This window comes from Callorhinus ursinus, unplaced genomic scaffold, assembly GCF_003265705.2.
Source record: "Callorhinus ursinus isolate GAN/ISIS: 27379988/994484 unplaced genomic scaffold, GSC_fseal_2.0 scaffold23, whole genome shotgun sequence".
In the NCBI taxonomy this organism is placed as follows: Eukaryota; Metazoa; Chordata; class Mammalia; order Carnivora; family Otariidae; genus Callorhinus; species Callorhinus ursinus.
Window position 1 is genome coordinate 26,929,382 of NW_027397085.1, and position 12,986 is coordinate 26,942,367.

A 12,986-nucleotide genomic window follows, 5' to 3' on the forward strand; every position below is an offset into this window, starting at 1 on the left:
GGATGCTAACCCTTACCTGTCCAGGAGGGGAGCTCTCTGCCCCCAACACTTGCCTATAGAACACCGGATCACAGCTCCGCAGCGTGTTCTGGCGGCTGGCCAGCGGGCTGGCAGTGCCAGGTTTCTTCAGCAGCGGGTCGCTGCGGCGTGAGTCGGTGGTGAGGTACACCTGATGGTAAAGGTGTGGTGGCATCAGGCCACCCCGCACGGCATCTGCATGCAGAGAGGATCCTGGTGTTCGGTACAGGGAGCTCACTGGAGCTCGGTACAGGTCCCTGGACTGCTTCCACTTGTAAACTTTGAATATAATCACTCCCAGTACTGTGACTGCAAACCCCACAGAAACCAGGATTAGAGAGAGGAGTAGATAAAAGGTGAGATTTTTGTTCTGCTCCCGAGGGGCAGAGCCGGAGGGGAACTCAGCCCGGGCTTCAGGAGAATCCTCGGTTACTGACACAGTCAGGGTTGCAGTGGTGGACAGTGATGGCTCCCCATTGTCTTTGATCAAGACCATAAGAGTCTGCCTGGGCACATCTGTGTCCTGGACTGCACGGGAAGTACTGACTTGACCTGTGTGAAGCCCCACGGCAAAAAGGCTCTGGTTGGAGTCTCCCAAGAGGCTGTAGGAGAGCCAGGCATTGTGCCCTGCATCGGGATCCCAGCCTACCACCCGTGTGACCACATGGCCAGGAGCAGTGGCTCTGGGCAGCACCTCCACTGAGCTCCGGCCAGGCCGGGGGTATAAGACCTGGGGGGCATTGTCATTGCGGTCAGTGACAAATATATTCACGCTGATGTTGGTGGTCAGGACTGGACTGCCCCCATCACTGACATGAGCTATTATTTCGAACTCTCGCCGATCTTCATAATCCAGGGGCACTAAGGATGACACGATGCCACTGTCACGATTTATTGTGAAATAGCGGCCCACTAGCCCAGTTTCAGCTCCTTGCTCCAAGAGAAAGAAGGAAAGGCGAGCATTCTGCGGGGCATCTGGGTCCCAGACACTTAGATTTAGTATTGGAACCCCAGGGATGTTATTTTCCTCAACATAAACATCATAGGAGGATTGGGAAGACTGTGGAGGGTTGTCGTTGATGTCAGAGACTTGTACCTGCACAACTGTAAGAGCTGAGAGAGAAGGGACTCCCGAGTCTCGAGCAGTAATGCTGAGGTTGTATTCTGGGACAGTCTCACGATCCAGAGCTGCACTGGTTTTCAAAGTAAAGTAATTCTTGAGCGAAGAAGTAAGGCTGAAGGGGAGACCTGGAGGAACCTCACAAGTCACCAATCCATTCTCCCCAGCATCCAGATCGATCACGCTGAGCAAAGCAATGACAGTTCCAAGCGGGGCATCCTCAGGGACTGGGCTGTACACGGAGGTGACTGTGATCTCTGGGGCATTGTCATTCACATCCACAACCTCCACCAAAACTTTACAATGTGCTCCTTCTGGAGTGGCACCTTTGTCTTTGGCCTGTATGTAAATCTCATGGAGTTTTGTGTCTTCGAAGTCCAGGCGACCCTTGATTGTCAGCACCCCAGTTACAGGATCTAAGGAGAATAGGTCTCGCACACTGGCACGGTTGTGGCTGCCAAAAGAGTAAATGATTTCACCATTGGGGCCTTCATCCAGATCGGTTGCATGAACTTGCACCACGAGAGTGCCAGGGGCTGCATCCTCCAGGACACGCGCACGGTACAAAGACTGATTGAAGGTAGGTGCATTGTCATTCGCGTCCAGCACAGTGATGCGAATGGGAAGGGTGGCGGAACGAGCCGGAGTTCCTCCATCCAAAGCCGTCAGCACCAACTGGAGACTTGGTTCTCGCTCCCAATCAAGGGCGCGCTCCAGCACCAGCTCCGCGTACTTGGTGCTGTCCTCCCGCGTCTGAACGCGAAGTGCAAAGTATTCATTTAGGCTCAGCTCATAGGTTTGTAAGGAGTTGCTTCCTACATCAGGATCGTGCGCGCTCTCCAGCGGGAAGCGCGTGCCTGGCGCCACGGCCTCGCTAATCTCCAATTTCATTTCCCGGGTAGGGAAAGAAGGATTGTTGTCGTTGATATCCTGGATCACCACTTCCGCGCTTAACAGCTCTAGTGGGGTCTCCACTACCAGCTCCAGAGTTACGGTACAGGAGGGCAGTGTCCCACAAAGCTCCTCTCTATCCAGGCGGTCATTCACGAACATCTCTCCAGTCTCCCGGTTCACCTCAAAGAACCTTCGGCTAGTTCCGGACAACACCCGGAGCCTGCGGGCTGACAGGCTGCTGAGATCCAAACCAAGGTCCGTGACCACATTGCCCACCGCAAAACCTTTCTCTCTTTCCTCCAGGATCTCATAGCGAACGACGGCAGAAGCCTTGTGCAAAGCACCAAGCAGAAACAAAACTCCCACCACTCTTCCGATGCTTACCAGTCCGCTCCTCCAGGCCTCTGGGACCATCTCACTCAAAGGCAGTTCCTCTTAGCAAGGTCCAGATCTTTCCGGCTTTTTCGATGAGAAACTTTCAGCGGGTTAGCGCTTGAGCGCTGGGCGCGGAGTCGGACATGGCTTTCCGGATGCCGTTGATTTGCTCGCCGGCTGTTCAGTCTCTGCCTCATCCCGGGGCGCCGAGAGGGGACGGGCTGGGGCCCGATCTCCAGCGTCTTCATTGGCCGACAGCGGCACGCAGAGTCCCAGCCAATAACTGCACGAAGAATGCGCTAGCGCCGGGCTCTCTGAGCGGGACAAACGCTACCGACAGGAGCTTCACTTTCCTTTGGCTTCTTTCCAGAGTTTAGGGCCAAAGCGTCTTGGTAGTTATCTGTACATCGGAAACGTGCCTTAGCCTGGAAAGCCCACTGCAGAGCGATGAAGCTGGCTGTTCTGCAAGTTTTCAAACCAAACCAAAGCCCATTGTACATTTTAATCGCTGTCTGTAATTGCAAGAAGGGAGGGTCAAACCAAACCGAGAATGATACAACACTGTCTGGAAAAACACAAATTTGGTTTGTTGGAGGGCTGGGTAAATACTATCCAGCTGGATTCTACATGTAAGGGGGCATTTAGCATTTCTGTGGAAATGTGAATAATTTCAGCTTTATCTCTTACCAAATAAGACTGTATAATTTTATTACTTCTTCAGTGGAGAAAATCAACAGGAGCCACTCTTTGTTCAGTTTAACTGTGTTTTATGAAATTTAAAATTCAGGTTTCTTTTAAAACTGGATGTTGTTCTTTAGCTCTCTTTTTTAAGATTTTATTTATTTATTTGACAGAGAGAGAGAGCAGGAACACAGGCAAGAGGAGTGGGAGAGGGAGAAGCAGGCTTCCCACAGAGCATGGAAACCGATGTGGGTCTCAATGTGGGGCTCGATCCCAGGACCCTGGGATCATGACCTGAGCTGAAGGCAGATGCTTAAGGACTGAGCCACCCAGGCGCCCCTTAGCTCTCATTTCTTAAGAACCAGGGAGCAATGTAACATTTCCCTACCCCATTTCCCAACAAACATAACCTCAACCATAATGCAGAATCTCAAATACTTCCCTTTACATGGTCAATCCATTTCCCAAGATCCTGTGTTCATATGCCACAAAGAGAAGATGCATTGCTAAAAAAGGATAATATCCCCCTACCCCCAAAACAGAAAAAATCCAGGCCAATCATCACCTTTATAAAATGACAGAGATATAGCAGCAAAGCTCCATGGTCTTTAGAGAATACAAAGCTTTTAACCCAAAGAATAAAGAGCCTTGAGTTTTCTGCATTAAGATTATAACTCATGAAACAAACAAAATAGTGATTAGGATAATGAATAAGAGAATCAAGTATGAAATAAGTCGGCTAAGTTGTACATCCTTGGGCAAGAAACTACCCTCACAGGGTTTCTGGGTCCTTATCTTATAAAATGAATAAGGCAGGTAAAATGCCTGGCATAGAGTAAGCCTCAATTACTGATGCAAATCACCCTATTAAATATGAGATGTAAAGTTTTAGAGCCTCATACTATTTCTGTATACTTGTCTTGGACATCACTTTGATTGCTTACAGTCCTTTCTGAAATGTAAATGAATCCTGAGGCGGGGAGATAGTCAAACAGGTTAAATAAGTAGGTAAGTATGTAAGTATAAAGAGGATATTTACTGAAGAGATGAAAATCCCTATTGGACCTGTTTCTCCATGTCCTCAATACTTTATCCTTTAAACCTCCTAGGTTTTTGGGGTTTTTTAATGAGTGACACAAGTGGGGAAGTTTATTAAAGCTCAAGTATATTCTCCAGATGTTAGATCAGGTAACCTGAAGAAAGAGCTGCACACCCTGGACATGAACAGACACTTCTGCAAAGAAGACATGCAAATGGCCAACAGACACATGGAAAAGTGCTCCACCTGACTTGCCATCAGGGAAATATAAATCAAAAACCACAATGAGATACTACCTTACACCAGTTAGAATGGTTTAAATTAACAAGACAGGGAACAACAAATGTTGGCAAGGATGTAAACCCCCTAGTTTTAAATACTATTTGACAACTGATCAGACCACCAAGGCTGATGGGCATTCATACAAAGAATATATTCAGAATATAGAATATGGCCTAGTCATTTACTACTCAAAGTGTGAGCCAAGAACCAATGGTATAGGTATCACCTAGGAGCTTGTTAGAAATGCAGAAATGCCCTACTCCGTACCTACTGACCAGATTTAACACAATACCTGTGTGATTTGAATATTAGGGTTTGAGAAACACTGACCTGTGGTTTATTCAGAAATAATGGTTTATCAATCTTTTTTTTTCCATTCACCATCACTTAATTACAACATGGCTTTTGAAAACTAGCTTCTAAAAGTCAAAATAGTTTTCCCATTTATAATAAATCCCATAGTTTTCTTAAGACCTCTTCATCAGTCAGCAGAACCCTCTTGGCTCCATTTTCCATAGTAACCACAATGATCTTCTTTAAAAAAATTTTTTAAGATTTTGTTTACTTGAGAGAGAGTATGCAAGCAGCGGGGAGGGACAGAGGGAGAGAATCTCAAGCAGACTCCGTGCTGAACATGGAGCCCAACTCAGGGCTCAATCCCACAACCCCAAGGTCATGAACTGAGCTGAAACCAAGAGTTGGACACTCAACCTACTGAGCCACCCAGGTGCCCCTGATCTTCTTAAAATTTTAATTAGATGACACAATTATTCAGCTGAAAACTCCTCAGTAGCATCACACTGCTCTTGAAATAAAATACCAGGTTGCCTGGGTGGCTCAGTTGGTTAAGCAACTGCCTTCGGCTCAGGTCATGATCCCAGGGTCCTGGGATGGAGCCCACACTGGGCTCCCTGCTCTGTGGAGAGCCTGCTTCTCCCTCTCCCTCTGCCGCACCTCCTGCTTGTTTTCTCTCTCTGTGTGTCAAATAAATAAATAAATAATCTTTTAAAAAAAAGTATAATTGAGGGGTGCCTCAGTGGCTCAGTCAGTTAAGCATCTGCCTTCGGCTCAGGTCATGATCCCAGGGTCTTGGGATGGAGCCCCGTGTCAGGATCCCTGATGAGTGGAGGAGTCTGCTTCTCCCTCTCCCTCTGCCCCCCCCCACTGTGTTCTCTCTCTCCCTCTCTCAAATAAAAATCTTGAAAAAATAAAGTATAATTGGCAAATATAATTGTAAAAATTTAAGGTGTAAACATGATGATTTACTATACTATAAAGTAATTACCACAACATAGTTAACACATCCATCACCTCCATTAGTTACCAATATGTTTGTGTGTGTGTGTGGTGAGAACAATTAAGATACAGTCTCTCAGCATATTTCAACTATATACTACAGTACTGTTAACTATAGTCAACCTACTGTACATTAGAGTCCTAAAACGTATTTACCTTGTAAGTTTGTACCCTTTGACCAACACCTCTCTACATTTAATGATTATTAATACAGCAATCTTCATGCCAGTGACCTAGCAATCATAAAATGCACTAAAGATTACATAGAGTCAATTATATCCATCCATTTTCCCTAGGGGTAAGCGTTTTTGGAAGATACACTCTTTCAAGCTACCAGTGGGCCTAACGAAACTATTCCTTAACCTAATGATTTGAAAAACAAAATACAGTTTGCTAAAGAGATAAATAAGGTGTGGTAATACAACTCACACTAGGGAAAAGAACAAAGATAGGAAATGGAAGCACCATGTTATATGATAGGATTATAGGACACAATTTTCCAGTCTCTATTTTCCTTCCTTTCTGTTAATTTCAAGAGAGCCTCTGATCAATGAGATACAGCAAAGACAATTTTAAAATAGAAAGTAAATATATTACACGTGTCAAGTGTGAAGCCTTCAGGTCAGAAAGACGTGAGTTCCCATACTGGATATTACACTTAGTAGCTATGTACCAATAAAGTTCTTATTTTTAACTTCTCTTTCATTTTATCTGTAAAATGGGAATAATAATAGCACCCCTTGACATAACCAAGCATCTCAATCTGTTAATATTTTAACAGTTTTACATTTACCATAGAGTCCACCTAGACAATCAATGATTTTTAGTACATTTATAGTTATGCAACCAACACCACAATCCAGTTTTACTGTATTCCCATCACCCGAAAAATGCCTTAATCCTGTCTGCAGTCAATCCTTGCCCCTACCCCCAGCCTCAGGCAACCACTGAGCAAAAGTTCCCAAGTCCAGGGTTCCTGGCTGTCTCGGTCACTACAGCATGCAACTCTGGATCTCTGGGTTTTGAATTCAAGTGACCACATTAAGTGCAGAGATTACTTACAAATAAAATCTTAAAAAATTCCCAAGTCATTCTTTAACATCTTTTTCTACATTTCCACATTCAATTAATTACCAGTACATGCCAATGCCTACTACCTCCAAAATGTATTTTGAATCTATCAATTACTTTTCCTCTCTACTGCCACTTCCTGAGCCAAATACCTTAAATACTGTCCTATGACTGGCTACCTAATTTGAAAGGCCAATGAAAAATGAAAATAGGGGGATCCTTGTTTAAAAATTAAGAATTTCAAGACAATAACAGCAAGGCACTAACCCAAATTGCAGGGCCCTTCTAAGAAAGGGGACCCATGTGACTGTACAGATCACATGCTCATGAAGCTGGCCTTGCCTGGCACAGAGGAACCTCTCAAATATGTCCTAATATCATTTTTAAATCCTGGGTAACTACATCATAATATTATTTATTCTCAGAGTATCTGTAATATAAAAAAATCCTGCTCATGGTACTGTTAAATTATTGCATTCAAGGAAAAAGTATATGTATTATCCCCTTAAAATCCTAAATATCATCTAGTAATCTTTCAATTTAACATAATTTGCCTATTTGAGGAATACTCCAAGGTCAAATTAAGGGATCATTTCAGGAGAACTGGTATAAAAACAGATAACCAAGAGATTAATCAAACACATATCACAATTTACACAGGTGGGAGATTAAGGATTTGGTGAATAAGCTAAAGAGTTTAGCCTTAATATTTATCTGAAGTTTATTTACATGAAAAAAAATATCTTGCATACTTTGATTTGAAAAGATCTATGAATCTTAAAAATAAGTTTTATATCCATTCTATCTCCCCTCAGAACAAGAAGAAATTATCTCATCAATAAGAAACAAAACAGGGGGCACCTGGGTGGCTCAGTCCATTAAGCATCTGCCTTAGGCTCGGGTCATAATCTCAGGGTCCTGGGATCAAGTCCTGCATCAGGCTCCCTGCTCAGAGGGGAGCCTGCTTCTCCCTCTCCCTCTGTGTGCACTCTCTCTCTCTCTCTCTCAAGTAAATAAAATAAGAATAAAATAATTTTAAAAAGAAACAAAACAGAAGATTATAGGGGAAGGGAGGGAAAAATAAAGTAAGATGAAATCAGAGAAGGAGACAAACCATAAGAAACTCTTAACTGTAAGAAACAATCTGAGGGTTGCTGGAGGAGAGGTGGGTAGGAGGATGGGCTAACTGGATGATGGGCATTAAGGAGGGCACTGATGGAATGAGCACTGGGTGTTATATACAAGTGATGAATCACTGAACTCTACCTCTGAAACTAATACACTATATGTTAATTAATTGAATTTAAATAAAAACATATTTTGAAACTACAGGGACACCTGGGTGGCTCAGTCGGTTGAGCTTAGCGTCTGACTCTTGGTTTTGCATCAGGTCATGATCTCAGGGTCGCGAGATTGAGCCCTGCATTGGCCTCTGTGTTCAGCAGAGTCTGCCTAAGATTCTTTCTCCCTCCCTCTCCCTCCATCCCTCCCCATCCCCCTGCTCATGCACATGTGTGCCCTCTCTCTAAAACAAAGAAATAAAATCTTTAAAAAAATATTTTGAAACAAATCACTGATTTTAGGGATCAAAAGTTTAAGAAAAAAAGATGTTTACCTCGTTGCCTATTTGAATGCTATTCTTATCTAGTCCTGATCACATTAGTACTCTCTTACTGTTTATTAGATAAGAAACTCAAATATGCCAGGAAACTACCTGCAAAATATTAATTGCCCACTTGAAAATCTTCCAAGAGACCTAAATTCTCCTTAGAGAGATAAAATTTGTTCAATTTCCCCCCAGCATGATTATATTTTTATCTAAATTATCAGTTCTCACCAAATGGATAGCCTTGTGTAGTTGAATTGTTTATTTTTTAATGAAGTAATTCACTTCAAAATATACTGATAACTCTGAGTGAGAAGGAAGTGTAACTTTCTGATCTTTAAGCCCTCTATCAATATAAAAGTTTAGTACACAATAAAGATGCTATCTCAAATCACTAAGACAAAGATGAAGCTTTTAATGAACAGTACTGAGACAACTGGACAGCCATTTGAAAAAGAAAAAAAGATAAAATTAGAGCCATACCTCAGCACACACAAGAATAAAACCCATACAGATCAAGGATTCCAATGTAAAAACAAAAAATCATTTAAGTACTAGAAGAAAACGGATTAATTTTTCTGTAACCTCAACGTGGGACAAGGCTTTCTAAGCATGACTCAAAACCTAAATGCAATATAAGAAAAGACTGATTAATTTGATTACATAAAAATAAAAAGGAAAAAAGACAGAAGTGCAAAAAATACTCTAAACAAAGCTGAAAGACAAATGACATACTGAAAAAAAAAACTCGTAACTTATATCTTGGGCAAAGAGCTAACATCTCTAAATACATAAATAACTTTTTTTAAATTTCCGGACAAGGCAGTAAAAAAATCATACAGTAAAATGAACATAAGACATGAACAATTTTTAAAGAGATAAACTGTCTCTTAAATATGTGAAAAGATCTTTAAATTCAATCATAATGAGAGAAACTCTAATCAAAACTATTTTGAAATTTTTTAAATAATCACATTAACAAAAATTAAAAAACTTGACAACATACTCTAAAGAGGAGGCTATGGGAAAATAAGCATTCTCATCTACTGGTAGGAATGCAAAACAGTACAACCTATATGGAGGGAAATAGTTACATCTAACAAACGTATATATGCATTTACCCTATGACCTAATAATTACACTTTTAGGAATACACCCTGAAGATACACCTCAAAAATTATGAAAATACATATGTACCAGATTATTCATTACAACATTTGTAATTGCAAAAAGATTAGAAATTACCTAAATGGCAAACTATAGATTGATTGAATAGACTATGGTATGTACACATATAACAGAGTTTTAGGAAGTTATAAAAAATAAAGATCTCTAAAAATTAATATACAATGATTTCCAGGATATAATGTTAGTACAAAAAGCAAAGTGATAACTTTTACTTCTGCTCATGTGGAACTAGCCATAGCATTATTAAGCAACCTTGAACACTGATGAAAATATGTGCAAAAATGCTCTTAGACACTGGCTTAAAAGGAATGGGAGACCAAGAGAAGGGAAACAAACAAGGTGAATCCTAGGATCTCTAATATTTTGCCTGGAGGCAATTTTCAGACCATGGGGCAAAAAAGGGGAAACCCAAGAATAACAAAGTGGTCTTGCTGAATTCAGGAGTAGAAATTAGAGTTTGGAGAGGATGAGGCAGGTAGAATTTGCAGAACAGAAAATGGAGCTATGTAAAGAATTTCAGAATTCTGGATAAGGATCCCCTGAGTCTCTGGATGAACAATAATCGAGCACACATACACTGATAACTCTCCAGAAGCTGAGCAAAGAACAAGGGAGCTATAAGCTGAAGAATTTCTGGAGCTCACACAGGGAGGGTAAATATTTGGATTCCATTTGATCAGAATATAAAAATCATGACGAACAGTAAAAAAAAAAAAAAGATCACAACTTAGCAGCAGGGCTAACTAGCCCAATGCAAAGGTTTCTATAGACCTTTCCTAACAAAATTTAAAAACAAGTCTTTAGGGGTGCCTGGGTGTCTTAGTCATTAAGTGTCTGCCTTCAGCTCAGGTCATGATCCCAGGGTCCTGGGATTGAGCCCTGTGTCGGGCTCCCTGCTCAGCAGAGAGCCTGCTTCTCCCTCTCCCATCCCCCCTACTTGTGTTCCCTTTCTCTCTCTGTCAAATAAATAAAATCTTTAAAAAATAAAAATAAAAACAAGTCTTGAAAAGATAAATCAGATCTGCAAATAACTGCCTTCCCAGACAATTTCAATACTTTTTAAAGAAAGACAACAAAATCCAAACATTCAACAATGTAGCATTTACAATGTCTACCATCCAATAAAAACATTACTGGCATGCAAATAATCAGCAAATTGTGACTTAAAACCAGGAAGAAAATCATCACTAGAAATAACAGAGGTAATTAAATTAGCAGACAATGACTTTAAAACAGCTATTGTAAATATTCTCAAGGATTTAAAGGAAAACATGAAAACAATGAGAGAAATGGAGAGAAATGAAAGAATGAAATGGAATTTCTAGAAGTGAAAAATAACATATATGAAATGAAAACTTCACTAGATGGGATTCACAGCAGCCCAGACACTAAAGAAGTTCATTGAACTTGAAAACATAGTAACAGATAAACCTACAGAGAAAAAATGTCAGAAAATATCAGTTGGTCTAACATAAGTAAAACTGGAGTTCCATAATTGTGTGTGTGTGTGTGTGTGTGTGTGTAATAATATTTGAATATAGCTCAAAACTTTCTAAATTTAAAGAAAAGTACAGATCCATTGACTCAAGAAGTTCAGCAAGTCCCAAGAGGAATAAACGTCAAGAAAAACACACTTAGGCCCATCATAATCAAATTTCATAGATAAAGAGAAAACTTTAGAAGCAGTCAGAGGAAAAGAAACATTAAATACAGAGGAATAAACAAACAAACAAAAAAGACTGTAAAATTCTCATTAGAAACAACACAAGGCAGAACAGAGAGGAATAATATCTTTAAAGTACTGAAAGAAAAAAGTCAATCTAGAATTCTATATCCAGCAAAAGTACGTTCCAAAAATGAAGGTGAAATAAAGACTTTTTTTCAAACAAAAAACAAGAAAATATGTAACCAGAAGATCTATACTACAAGAAACGTTAAAGGAAGTTATTCGGTCTCAAGGAAAATGACACTCGATGGAAACTTGGATCTATGTAAAGTGACAGAAATGAAAAATATGTAGGTTACATATGAAAAACTTCTCCCTTTCTAGTTTCTTTAAAAGATAATTGATTCTTTAAAGCAAAGTAATAACAACATATTGTGAGGCTAAAAATACTGCAGAAGGAAAACGTGAGGCAACAATAGCGCACACACACACAAAAGGAGAAAAATGGAAGTATAAAGGGCACCTGCATTATATGCAAAGGGGCACAGTATTTTCATTATATTTATGGTGATAAGTTAAAGGTGCATAGGATAAACCCCAGAACAACTTAAAAATTAAAGAGAATATGTAATAAATATCAGAGACAAAATGGAATACTAAACAATACTCAATCTAAAAGAAGGCATAAAAAGATGAATGAAGAAATAAACAATTGATAGGATAATAACAAAGAGTAAGATGGTAGACATATTACATTAAATGTAAGTAATCTGAAAATTCTAATTAAAAGTCAGAGAGGGATAAAAAAAGCAAGATCCAATAATATCCTTCCTACAGAAAATGCACTTTATATATAAAGAATGGGAAAAGATATACTCATGCAAACACTAATTATAAGAAAGCTAGAGTGGCTATATCAATATCAAAAAAAGTAGGCCTTAAGACAAGATAAACTAGGAGAGAGAAACATTTCAAAACAATAAAAAGGTTGAGTATGAAGATTTAACAATCCTAAGTGTCTATTTACCCAAAGAAAATTACAAGAAACAAAGAAGGACTTTGTATAATGATAAAAGGGTCAATCCTCTAGGAAGACATAGCCATCTTAAATGTGTACACCAAACGAGAGCACTTCAAAATACATGAAGCAAAACTTGATATAACTTAAATGTAAAATAGAGAGATCCATCATTAAAGTTGGAGACTTCAACAATCTGACAACAACTGACAGAACTACCAACAAGGATACTGAAGATGTGAACAATTGATTAAACTCTTTTCAACAATTGACAAAATTACTAATTAGAATACAGAAGAAGTGAACACCACCATTAACTAACAGGACCTAATTGACACTTATAGAACATTCCACCCAAGAGCAGAATACATTTTCTTCTCAAGCACCCATGGAACACTCTGATCATATCCAGGGTAAAAAAAAAAAAAACAAAAAAACACAACAAGTTTGTTTTTTTTTTTTTAAAGAAATAAACAGAATATGTGCTTTGACCATACTGGAATTAAACTGAAAATCAGTAACAGGAAAGTTAACAGGAAAATCTCCAAGCACTTGGAAATAAAACAACACAGTTCTAGGTAATCCATGGGTCAATGAGTAAGTCTCAAAGGAAATTTAACAATATATTGAACTGAGCGAAAATGAAAATACACTTATCAAAATCTATGGGATGCGACTAAAGCAGTTCTGACAGGGAAATGTAGCACTAAGGGTAAAAGTTCTCCCATCAGT

At 39.9% G+C, this 12,986-nt stretch overlaps 1 protein-coding gene across 2 annotated transcripts in view; it reads right to left on the reverse strand.

Moving 5' to 3' along the window:
* LOC112808923 (protocadherin gamma-C4) overlaps nt 1–12,986 on the reverse strand; it is a 73,235-nt gene that overhangs the window by 29,818 nt on the left and 30,431 nt on the right. The window contains exon 1 of one of the 2 annotated variants that reach the window (XM_025852187.2): nt 17–2,747. The exons of the other annotated variant lie outside the window; for it this stretch is intronic. Within the exon in view, the coding sequence (XP_025707972.1) occupies nt 17–2,446 (2,430 nt within the window). The 5' untranslated portion in view covers nt 2,447–2,747. Of the gene's footprint in view, nt 1–16; nt 2,748–12,986 lie in introns of those variants that run through there. 2 annotated transcript variants of the gene reach the window in all.